Source organism: Rhinopithecus bieti, unplaced genomic scaffold, assembly GCF_001698545.2.
Source record: "Rhinopithecus bieti isolate Rb0 unplaced genomic scaffold, ASM169854v2 scaffold_5924, whole genome shotgun sequence".
NCBI classification, from domain to species: Eukaryota; Metazoa; Chordata; class Mammalia; order Primates; family Cercopithecidae; genus Rhinopithecus; species Rhinopithecus bieti.
Window position 1 is genome coordinate 1295653 of NW_016805189.1, and position 11863 is coordinate 1307515.

The 11863-nt window shown below is 42.8% G+C and overlaps 1 protein-coding gene across 2 annotated transcripts in view; it reads right to left on the reverse strand.

The window, feature by feature from the left end:
• IRAK3 (interleukin 1 receptor associated kinase 3) overlaps window positions 1-11418 on the reverse strand; it is a 59744-nt gene extending 48326 nt beyond the window's left edge. The window contains exon 1 of one of the 2 annotated variants that reach the window (XM_017871577.1): window positions 11017-11418. In XM_017871577.1, the coding sequence (XP_017727066.1) occupies window positions 11017-11149 (133 nt within the window). In that variant the 5' untranslated portion in view covers window positions 11150-11418. The remainder of the gene's footprint in view (window positions 1-11016) is intronic. The other variant, XM_017871575.1, reaches the window with a different exon arrangement.
• Window positions 11419-11863: the final 445 nt, after the last annotated feature.

Below are 11863 nucleotides of genomic sequence, written 5' to 3' on the forward strand. Positions count from 1 at the left end.
AGTCCAAAGGTCATTCACTTCTTAGGGAGTTGCTACACCAGTTATATTTGAAATCAAGCAGCAGAAAGGCAGATATCTTCTGCCTTTATATCGCATTCCCCTCTGCCCAATTTTTGGTTCTACAAGCCTTTGCTGGAATATTCAGTTTACCTCAACTTTATGCTCCCACTGAGGCTATGAGTAAATCCTGAAAGTTGAAAGTTTCCACAATATGAAATCATTACTGGCCCTCTTTTATGAGCTAAAATTGACATGGTAGACATTACTAGTGCCGCCAATACTTCCAACCCTCTATCCCATCATAGAGGATTCCATTTCCCTGCCCTTTCAGATTAGGCACGCCTCTGTGTCTCTTACAGCCAGAAACACTGAAGAACCAGGGCACAATTCACCATGTGTTGACAGGGGGCTACCTCAAGACCAAAGCAGCCTGAAATGCTGAGCCACCACATGGAGGAGAGTTTGCTGGACTCTCAGTGCTCTTCCTGGGAGCAAAAAGTAAACCTCTGCTATGTTAAACCACTGAGAGTTTGGTGCTGCTTGTTACTGCAGCATAACTTAGTCTATCCTGACTGATATACACAAAGTCATATCTTGAATTTTGTTACTCTGTTACAACTTGTACCAGAACAGAGTTAAAGAGAGTGGCAGCCTTTGCAAATTACATATTAAACAAGGGAAGATAAAGTTGAGACATTCTATTTGAATGTATGTTTAGGCTGTAAGGAAAGAAAAACAGCTAGAATAAAATGTCTGACCTAATTGAGTTAGAATGTCTTTGCCCTTCCTCCATATTTCAAGTTCTGGCAAGAATATATTCATTCCTCATCTCCTTGAAGAGATGATGTTTCACAAAGAGGCAAAGACTATCCACGTGCCAATATATGTTTTAGATAGCTTATCATTTTAAAAGGAAGCCTTAAAAGCAAAATATTAGCCAAATGTTGTAATGTTATTTTAATGTATTTCTTTCTGATGAGGTAATCTGTTTCGTTGAGGCACATTTTTTATAAACACTTTATTTAGCTATTTCTAAAAGCTCTTAAAAGAAATACTGCAAATCAGTGTAGTTCAAACACTTGTTAAGTATCTGTTATGTGTCAGCAATACAGTAATTGCATGCACCAAGCGTGGGTTGAGTATGAAGACAGGCCTCTACCTAAAGATGAGAACAGCAGGGAAGCCTTTCTGGAGGGGTGGCTTCTGAAGCCTGAGCCATGCCATGTCTAAAACCGAGTACTTCTAAAGAGAGGCCAATTCTTGAAGTATTGGATAGGGTACACTATCCTGGGGAGGAAAAAAATAATCACTAGAGTTTCAGATTGAAAACAAGACAAATGAATGAGTCTGAGCCCTGCAGACTATCCTGCTTTCCAAGAAAATAACTTCTTAGTCAAAACAAAGCATTCCCGTGGGCCTCTGGGAGAGTACAGGAACGTATGTATTTAGTGGTGGCACTGCCATCGACCTGTGACACAACTCCAGGCAAAACATAGCCTCACTGAACAATCTCAAACTTCTTCACAAATGTCCTTGTAGTCCCACCTAAAACATATAATAAATCTTCTTGCTCTTCCCTGGCCTGTTAATTAATTATAGCACCTCTAATCTTTAAAACACTTCCCACTCTCAAAATGAACATTCCAACAAGAGAACTCTAAATATCAAATTTCAGCAAAGGGAAAGTTTAGGTTTCTATGTTTTCTATTAGAAAAGTAATCAAGGCTGGGTGCAGTGGCTCACGCCTGTAAACCCAGCACTTTGGGAGGCCAAGGCAAGAGAATCGCTTGAGCCCAGGAGTTTAAGACAGGTCTGGGCAACACGGCAAAACCCCATCTCTACAAAAAATTTAAAAATTAGCCAGGCTTGGTGGTGTGCATGCATCTGTAGTCCTAACTACTCGGGTGGCTGAGGTGGGAGGATAGCTTGAGCCCAGGAGGTTGAAGCTACCTTCAATTGCTCACAACAATTGCCACAGAAGGAAAGGCACAGTTTATAGCTGTAAAGGAAATCCACAGTTAACATTTCAAGTCCCAGGGAATGTCAGCTTTTCATTCCATACTTTCCATAAATTCCATTCTTTCTTTTTTGTTTTGTTTTGCTTTTAATTCCTCGATTACCCTTTTAAAAGTGCAGCAGGCCATGACTCTGTGCTGTCCCGTCCTGTGACTTGGCTGAGAAACTGCTAATATCAGATGCTTTCCCTTAAGCACATTTCTGAGATTCAGCTGGAATATGAATGAACAGATGCCAAATGAGCTGGGGTTTTAAGTTCTCTAAATTGACCAGGGGCATATAGTTCTGAGTTTGCACCAAATCTAAGGAAAGCTAGATTAGTCAAAGGCATTTTTTCTAATAGCAGAAGTTCATGGTAAAAAACTGATCCAGACTGCCTGCATGTATGGATTGCTTCTGGACTGGAAGTGAAATATGTTTTCTCTTTTTCCAACTGGTGATTCACACTGTAACCTTAATAGCTTTTCTCTAATGATGATGCATTCTGAATAGAAACATCGCTAAAGAGTATTATTAGCATCCATAAAATGCATACTTCATTTAGATCCAATTCTATAAAATAGCTCCAATCTGATACAACAGGAATGCAAACTCTCGACATGTTAATTACATTCTTCAATATTCACCATTTTCTCCAACTCTCCCTTACTTGTCCCCTTTCAGAATATAGGACTTTGTTTACTCACAGTACATATCAAATAAAAATACAGAGAAAAGTTCTCAATGACTAATTGTGTTGATAAAGTTAAAAGCATTCTAAACTGAAAATACAAATTAAGAAAATCATGCTGTTAGTTAAGCATTGTTGAAAACCATTTTTTGGAACACAAATCTTTTGTTGAAAGTCATATTGGAGTCACATAAGCCAAAAAGTCAACCTAAGAAGTTCAGAAATCACATGCTCAAAGGTCCTTGAAGGCTGTTTTAAGAGTCAGGACTGTCTAAGTAGTGTTAACCTTTGGGGTTTTCAGTTGCAGAAATCACGTCTCCATATGCAAATATGTATCTGAAGGGGTTTTTTCAAATAACGCAACACATCCATATTTGGAATCTTTGTATTTGCATACAACCACATGCCAAAACCCCTGTAAAATTAAGACTCCATTCTCACAAAGCTTGTTTTTAGATACTGTAATGGAAAAAGGAAAGATGTCTCTTTCTTTCTACAAAGCATGCAAAAAATTAGACAATTTTTTAAAAGAACTGTTAAGGTTAAAGATATTTTAATTCCAAAAAAGTAAAACAAAAGTCAAAATTATAAGTTAGATCTGTTCTTCACACCAGACTGTAAGCATTAACACTCACTAGTTAATATATTTTAGAAGAAATAGTTCTTATTCATACTTAAGCTGATGTGTATGTTTTTTTGTTTTGTTTTGTTTTTTGAGACGGAGTCTCGCTCTGTCGCCCGGGCTGGAGTGCAGTGGCCGGATCTCAGCTCACTGCAAGCTCCGCCTTCCGGGTTTACGCCATTCTCCTGCCTCAGCCTCCCAAGTAGCTGGGACTACAGGCGCCAGCCACCTCGCCCGGCTAGCTTTTTTTGTATTTTTTTTTTAGTAGAGACAGGGTTTCACCGTGTTAGCCAGGATGGTCTCGAACTCCTGACCTCGTGATCCGCCCGTCTCGGCCTCCCAAAGTGCTGGGATTACAGGCTTGAGCCACCGCGCCCGGCCAGATGTGTATGTTTTATCCCATGCCTGAGTAGGACTCATAACTAGGGAGGGCTGTGTGCAATTTCTCAGGTGCCCCTCTGTCTGTCCTGCTCTCTTAATCCTAGACACAGGTAGGAACCTAACATTAACTACCTCTGGGAGAGAATTCACCCTCAACACCAAGGTTTCAGTCAGAAGCTATGTAATTGCATTCCCAGGTGAATATCAATACTATTTCCCCACACATTCTTCCCTTGTTAAACTTTGATAGGTCTGTTGCCTACACTAAATTGGAAAATTCTTACCAGCAGGGACTAGGACATTGTATTTACAGTGCTTTGTCAAAGATTCTGCTCAACAAGGTTTTGGATGTTTAATAGACATTTGTTGATTCATTAATTTATTCAAAACATATATATTTAGTGAGTGCCTGCTCTGTGCCAATTATAATTTTCGATGCTAAGAGAGTCAGCAGGAAACAAAGGAAGGAAATATCCCTGCCTCCTTGAAGTTTATTTCTAGATGAAGAATAAACAAATAAACATATATATGTTTACATATGTATATAGTTTATTTTATATATACATAGAGATACATACATGAAGTATGTAAGAGGTGATAAATGATATAGAAAAAAAATAAACTGGAGAAGAGGCATAAGGGAGTGTTGGGGGGGTGTCAATTTTAAAAGAGTGGTCACGGCTAGGCATGGTGACTCACACCTGTAATCCCAGCACCACCTAAGGCCAGAAGTTTGAGACCAGCCTGGCCCACATGGTTAAACCCGTCTCTGCTAAAAATACAAAAAATTAGCCAGGCATGGTGGTAAGTGCCTGTAATCCCACTCGAGAGGCTGAGGCAGGAGAATCACTTGAACCCGGGAGGTGGAAGTTGCAGTGAGCCAAGATTGCGCCATCGCACTCTAGGCTGTGCAACAAAAGCAAAACTCCATCTCAAAAAACAAAACAAAACAAAAAAGTGGTCAGAGTAGGTAATAGTTAAACAAAAACATGAAGGAAGTGAAGAAGCAAGCCTACAGGGTTACTGGCAGGAAAAATGTTCCTTGTGTGTTCAAGGAACAAGAAGGCTAATGTGGTTGGAGTCAAGCAAACAAGAGGGAGAAGAAAGTGAGAAAAGCCATGCAGAACTTCAGGGTTTGCTCTGAGTGGCCTGGGAAGCCACCGGTGGGTTCTGAATAGGGCAATGATAGCATATGCTTTACGTGCATCACAGGCTCGCCAACTGCTGGGCTGAAAAGACACTCGAGGAAGTCAAGGCCAGTAGCAGGGAGTCCGAGCCCAGTCAGCCAACTGCTAAAATAGTAGAGGTGGGAACTGATGGTGGTTGGTGCCAAGATGGCTGTGGTGGCAGTGGTAAGAAGTGGTCAGATTATTAGATGGATCCTGAATGCACAGTCAGCAGCATCATTTACTGAGAGATAGGATGTAGTTTGTGAGAGAAAGTGACAAGTCACAAAAGGCTAATATTTTTGGCCTGAACAAATGAAGAATGGAGCAGCCATTACTGAAATGGGAAAACTTTGGGAGGGTTAGGGGGAGCATTTCTGAGCTGTTAAGTTGGAGATGTCTGTCAAATAGGCAAATAGATGAATGAAGATGACATTCTACAGGGAGACTTGGGCTAGCTAGCAATTTGGGAGTTAATATATAGATGGAATTTATGTGAATTTAGCAGATAAACAAAAGAGACAAGGTCCATGGACTAAGCCCAGGGGCACTCTAAGACATCAAGATAAATCTATAAGAAGAGAAGACATTAAGGAGCACGTAATTTTTATTATTATTTATTTTATTTTTTTTCTGAGAGGAGTCTCGCTCTGTCACCCAGGCTGGAGTACAGCGGTATGATCCTGGCTCACTGAAACCTTAGCCTCCCAGATTCAAGGGTTTCTCCTGCCTCAGCCTCCCAAGTAGCAGGCGCCTGCCACCAGGCCTGGCTAATTTTTTGCATTTTTAGTAGAGATGGGGTTTCACCATGCTGTCCAGGCTGGTCTTGAACTCCTGACCTCAAGCAATCCTCCCGCCCTGGCCTCCCAAAGTGCTGGGATTACAGGCGTGAACCACCGCACCCAGCAGGGGCATGATTACAGGCGTGAACCACCACATTCAGCCTGGGCAACAAGAGCGAAACTCCATCTCAAAAAATAATAACATTTAAAAAATCTATTTAAAATTTAGAAAGAAAAGGAAAACAGTGCTTCAAGAAGAAAGGAGAAAGGAGTGATCAACTATATCAAATAAGATCAAAACTTTGAACCAACCATTGAATTTAGCTGTGGTGACTTGGGATGAGAGGAATTTCAATGGAGCAGTGGGAGGTGAAGCCCTGATTGGAGGGGTTCAAGGAAGAATGGAGGACCTGGAGTATAAATAGCCCTTTTGAGGAATTTTACCATAAAGAGGAACAGAGCAGTGGGGTGTTAGCTTAGAGGAGAAGTGAGAGCTAGACATAGCATTGTCTAGCTAACATGTGAGAGAAATAACACAGTGGTCAAAAGACCAGGCTTACCCGGGAGCGGTGGCTCACATCGGTAATCCCAGCACTCTGGGAGGCTAAAGCAGGAGGATTGCTAGAGCCTAGGAGTTTGAGACCAGCCTGACCCCATCTGTACAAAAAGATTTGCCAGGTATGGTAGCACATGCCTGCAGTCCCAGCTATTTGGGAGTCTGAGGTGGGAAGGATCACTTGAGCCTGGGAGGTCGAGGCTGCAGTGAGTTGTGACTGTGCCACTGCACTTCACCCTGGATGACAGAGTGAGATCCCGTTTCCAAAACAACAACAGCAACACACAAAAAAGCAGGCTCTACTGCATATGGTGACTTCCTTCCAAAAAGTAAGAAACAGAAAGAGGAGGAAGTGAAGTAATTTTGCAGGGCAGATATCTGACAGACGCCACCTCAGCCATGGTTAACATAAGCAGTGATAACTCCTGTAAACAGTACTGACCCTGGATACAGGTTGGTACTCTATGGTTTTCCTCCCCCAAATCCAAAACCTCAGTGTGATCATGAGAAAAACATCAGACAAATCGCAGTTGACGAACAGTCTACAAAATAGTGGATAAGTTCCAACCAATATTCCTCAAAACTGTCAAAGTCATCAAAAACGAGGAAAGTCTGAGAAACCATCACAGCCAAGAGGAGCCAGAAGATACAACAACTAAATGTAATATGGTATCCTGAATGGGATCCTGGAACAGAGAAAGGACATCAAGTAAAAGCGAAGGAAGTCTGAATAAAGCATGGACTTTAGTTAATAATAATGTGTCAATATTGTATTGTAATGAATGTAGCACACTCATGCAAGATGTTAATAATGGGAAACTGGGTGCAGAATGTGTGAAGGATGCAGTGCATCTGGGAACTCTTCCTACTATCTTCTAAACTTTTCCATAAATGTAAAACTGTTCGTAAAAAAAACACATCTAGGCCAGGCGCGGTGGCTCACGACTGTAATCCCAGCACTTTAGGAGGCTGAGGCGGACAGATCACCTAAGGTCGGGAGTTCTAGACCAGCCTGACCAACATGAAGAAACCCTGTCTCTACTAAAAATACAAAAAAAAATTTTTTTTTAAATTAAGCCAGGCATGGTGGTGCATGCCTTTAATCCCGGGAGGGTGCATGCCTTTTACTCGGGAGGCTGAGATAGGAGAATCATTTGAACCCGGGAGGCGGAGGTTGTGGTAAGCTGAGATTGCGCCATTGCACTCCAGCCTGGGCAACAAGAGCGAAACTCCATCTCAAAAAATAATAATAATAGCATAAAAAACCACATCTATTTAAAATTTCGAAAGAAAAGGAAAAAAAAAAACATAGACTATCATAGACTATGCAGTCTGATCATCTGGTTAGAATCTTAGTGTGCCATTTAGAAGACTGTGACTCAAGGCAAGTTACTTAAATTCTCTGAGAATCAGTTCCCCTATCTATAAAATGGAAATAGGAAGAATGTCTACCTCATAGAATTGTTATGATAAGTAAATGAGATAATCCATGTAAAATGCTTATCATACTGGCCAATAGTAAGCCTTGATAGGAGGTAGCTTTATTGTTATTACTACTATTATTTTGAATCTTTATTGAATATACAAACGCACACTTAATGTGATTTTACATTTAATTTTTAAAGTAATTATTAATAATTTATATAATAATTTCTCTTTCCTTTCTTGAGAGGAAGAAAATTGAATACAGCCTATTATAAATCATCTGCAGAAAGCATTTCTCAGTGCATCATAAGTGTTGAGAGGTTTTATGGTGTCAGCTGCTCCAAACAATTTAATTTAAATACCAATCTATGGTAATGTAATCAGATGAGTTGTCTCCAGAGTTTCTATATGTACTACGTTATCATGTCTGTAACATAAACAACATTTTTCATTTGGGCTTTTGGGCTCTTGCTTTCACTAAAAGCCATAAAGTCATCAATGATAACCAGAGAATATGTTACTTTATTATTACATTATTTTTAATAAGAATACTTGACAAAAGTGATTTGAAGAGTAATATGTAGAATATGTTTAAAAATAAAAGTAATTAAACGAAGTAATGAAAGAATGTAGTAAAATAACTGTTATATGAAGACACTATTAAAAAAGAGAATTTGGCCTAAGCAATAGCTTCCCAATCAGATTGTGCATCAGACTCACTCCTGGGATATGACAGAAAATGAAAGAAGCTGGACCCTCAACCCAGACTTACTGAATCTGCAGCTCTAGGAGTGAGACCTGCATCTGTGTATTTAAAAGACTGCATAGATGATTTTGGTTTGTGAATGATTGGCTTACCTTATCCTGCACACACTGATCATATCATATAGGCTGCTATATGAGCTGCCTTGGTAAACACAGCCTGATGCTCACCGTCATCAAGAATCATGATCAGCTCGAGAGAGCTTTACTTAGTATATTACAGTTGTTTTCTATATTTAAGCTTGGGCTGTCAGTTGTCCTGAGCATACAAGGGACTGCCTCTTTGATTCAGTCCTCCATCACTCTCCTTCCCCTCTCGAAGGTCAAGTTTTCCCTCCCTGCACCTCTTCCCCTCTTTCTTCCTTCACTGTGCCCACAGGACAACTCAGCATGTTTAGTACAGGCAGTTCCCTCAACACCCTGAACTGAGCTAGCCTTGCCTTCTTGCTGAGCCAACAGCTTGTGTAGCACCTGGTCAGGGCCAGCTCAGTAGTCCAGGCAGTCAGTAGGCATGACCACCTGCACAATGAATTACAGCTGAAGTATCATGGAGTAAACATTTTAGACCCTTTCCCTGTGAGAGAATGAATACACAAACGGACAATGGCCAGCTTATATATAAAAATAGAACTCTGCAGACAATGTGCATCAAACAACCTACCATCTACAGTATCTAACAAGTTAAACTATCAGCAACTGGGTTAAACTGTAGCAACCAGCCCAGGCAGCCAAACAAGAAACCCTGTAGCAACCTGCCCCAAATGGCCAGGACTTGAATAATTACTGACAGCTTCCTCAATTTTTGCTCCTACTTCTAACTTAGGGCCAACCAGAGAAAGTCAACTATATACCCCTAAACAAACACACAGAATACCCCCCTTTTAGGTAGCTCAGCTACAGCTTCCCTGTATCAATAGCCTCCAATCAGGTCATAACTGCAGCCTTCTTCTCCCACCCTCCTCCATCCTCTGCCTGCTTTTGAGTTTCTGCCAAACACAAGTAATGGTGGCTGGCTCCCTTGCTTTGAAAAATTAGCTTTTGTTTGTTCTCATTTGGGTGGTCCTCATTTATTTTCACCACTAGGGAAATGGGGCTGCATGCTTGAAATGGATCACTGAATTGTTCTTTGATGCCAGAAATGTCTGTACTTTAGGGAGGCTGTTAGATGTGGGCAAGAAGAGCACAGCAGTAAGGGAAGAAGTGTAGAGTGGCTGGGTTAAGGACATAAGCCCTGGATCCAGACTGCCATGGTTCAGATCCTGGCTCTTCCACTTCCAGCTGGTGAACCTGAACAAGTTACTTAACCAATTTGTACCACAGTCTCCTGACCTGTTAAAAAAACACTGGCAATGATAATGGCTCACAAAGTAATTGGAGGGGTTATATGAGACAAGCCATGTAAAGCATGAATATCTGGATTTCAATGCTATCAACAGAGAGAGAGAATAATCTGCCTCTCTAATTTACGATACCCACCTGGCCCCATTCACCATTAAACTGGACTAAAAACACTTTTCTTTCACAGTCAGTAACTCTAGGAAATCCAGGGGTATAAATACTGCCCATGCCAAAATCCATCTCAAAAAGATCTGATGGGGAAGTGACCTTATCCCTCAAAATCCCTCATATGCACACTGGAAGTCTCTGTTTTCTATAAATCAGACTTTTTTTGGGGGAGGGGTAACTTAAAATTACAGAGCTTAAAATATATAAACATTTTTTGTATAACTAGAAGCCCATTGCTACAATTCAAAGACTGTGAACATACTGTTCATCAGTAACAAAGAAAACTCTCCTTTTAGGTCTTCTGCTAGTCCTGGTAAGAAAAATCCCACTTCAGACCATTAAAGCTAAGTTATTTTGACATAATCATGATTCTTTTCAATAACATTAAACATGACATTGTGGAATATCAAATCTAACCAAAAATGCCTATACTTAACAAAACAAAGATTTTTGTCTGAACTATCTCTGGCTACACTCAACACTTCCAACAGGCAGTTACTCAACTTTCCAATGTCTGCATAAAATACAGTTCTGAAGCCAATTTTTTAGACTAAAATAAAAAGCCACTCTTTAGCATAAACCTTCATTCAACGAAATTGGTTAAATAAGATTTAATTAAGAAAACTAGGAGCCACGTTCATTGAAAATCGTATTTTACTTTAGCATTTCACTTGGAATTAAGTTAGGGGCTTAGGCATGCATTGAAAACACCAAAGGATAAATATCTCAAAGTTCTAAAAATGTCCTAATACGAAAATGATATTCTGGGATGATTTCGCAAGGGCCAGAAGACATCACACATTGCGAACCCAGTGAGGGTGGCACTGCGGACGAACAGAAGATGCTTTCACGCGGGTTATCCGTCTTTCCCAGGCCTCGGTTCCCTTGACATTGCTGCGATACCCCAAATTCTTTGAAACAGAGAAGGGAGGGCTGGCTTCTGGGTCCCAAGGAGTCTCTGCGTCCTCCCTGGGAAAGGAAGGGGCCGGCTCCCCGGCGGGAACTTCCCGGAGGCCGCGCCAGCCCCGCTAGCGACCCCAGCCGTGCAGGGCGACGCGGAGCGGACGCCGAGCTGGCCCCGCGGCGCGCTCCGCTCCCCCGCCGCCCCCGGCCGGTCCCGGACGACTCACCCAGGCCGCGCCAGCCCAGCGCGCCGTCGCAGCTGTCCAGGACCGCGCACAGCTCCCCCAGCAGCGCGGGCGGCAGGTCGAACAGCAGGGTGTGCGCCGACAGCGCGCCGCGGGCCCCGCAGTTCCCCGCCATGGCTCGGTGGCCCGAGCCCCGGGAACGAGGCGGAGCCTAGGCCCCTGCAGGCCCGCGACAGGCCGTTACACAACCGCGGAAATCCTGCTTCCACGACGGCGGCAGAGCCCTAGGAACACGCCGTTCCCCGGCCCCGGCAGGGGCGGTGCCCACGTGACGCAAGGCGCGCCTCGCCCGAGATGCCCCTGCGGCCGCTTGGCCTGGCCTGGGGGGTTACCCTACCCGGGTTCTCCCTTCGCTGGCTTTGCGCCCCTTCACACCTCTGCGGTGGGGATGGAGCTGCCGAGACAAGCAGAGTGAGAACTGGAGAAAGCCCAGAGCTCAGAGCTCCCGGGGGCCCACCGTGCCCCATGGCTAGGCGGTCTCCTGGTGTGGATAGCTAGAGATGTCATTACTTCTTTAAAAAGTTTGTTTTTGAAAGTTTCTCCCTTCCTTCTTTCCTTCCTTTCTTTTCTTCCTTTTTTTCTTTATTTTGAGTCAGGTTCTTGCTGTGTCGCCCAGGCTGGAGGGCAGTGGCTATATCTCAGCTCGCTGGAGCCTCCACTTCCTGGGCTTAAGCGATCCTCCCACCTCAGCCTCTGGAGTAGCTGAAACCACAGGCGCGCGCCACCACCCCCAGTTAATTGTTATTTTTTCTTTCTTGGTAGAGAGGGAGTCTCGCTATGTTGCTCAGGCTGGCTTCAAACTCCTGGCCTCAAGCAATCCTCCCACCTC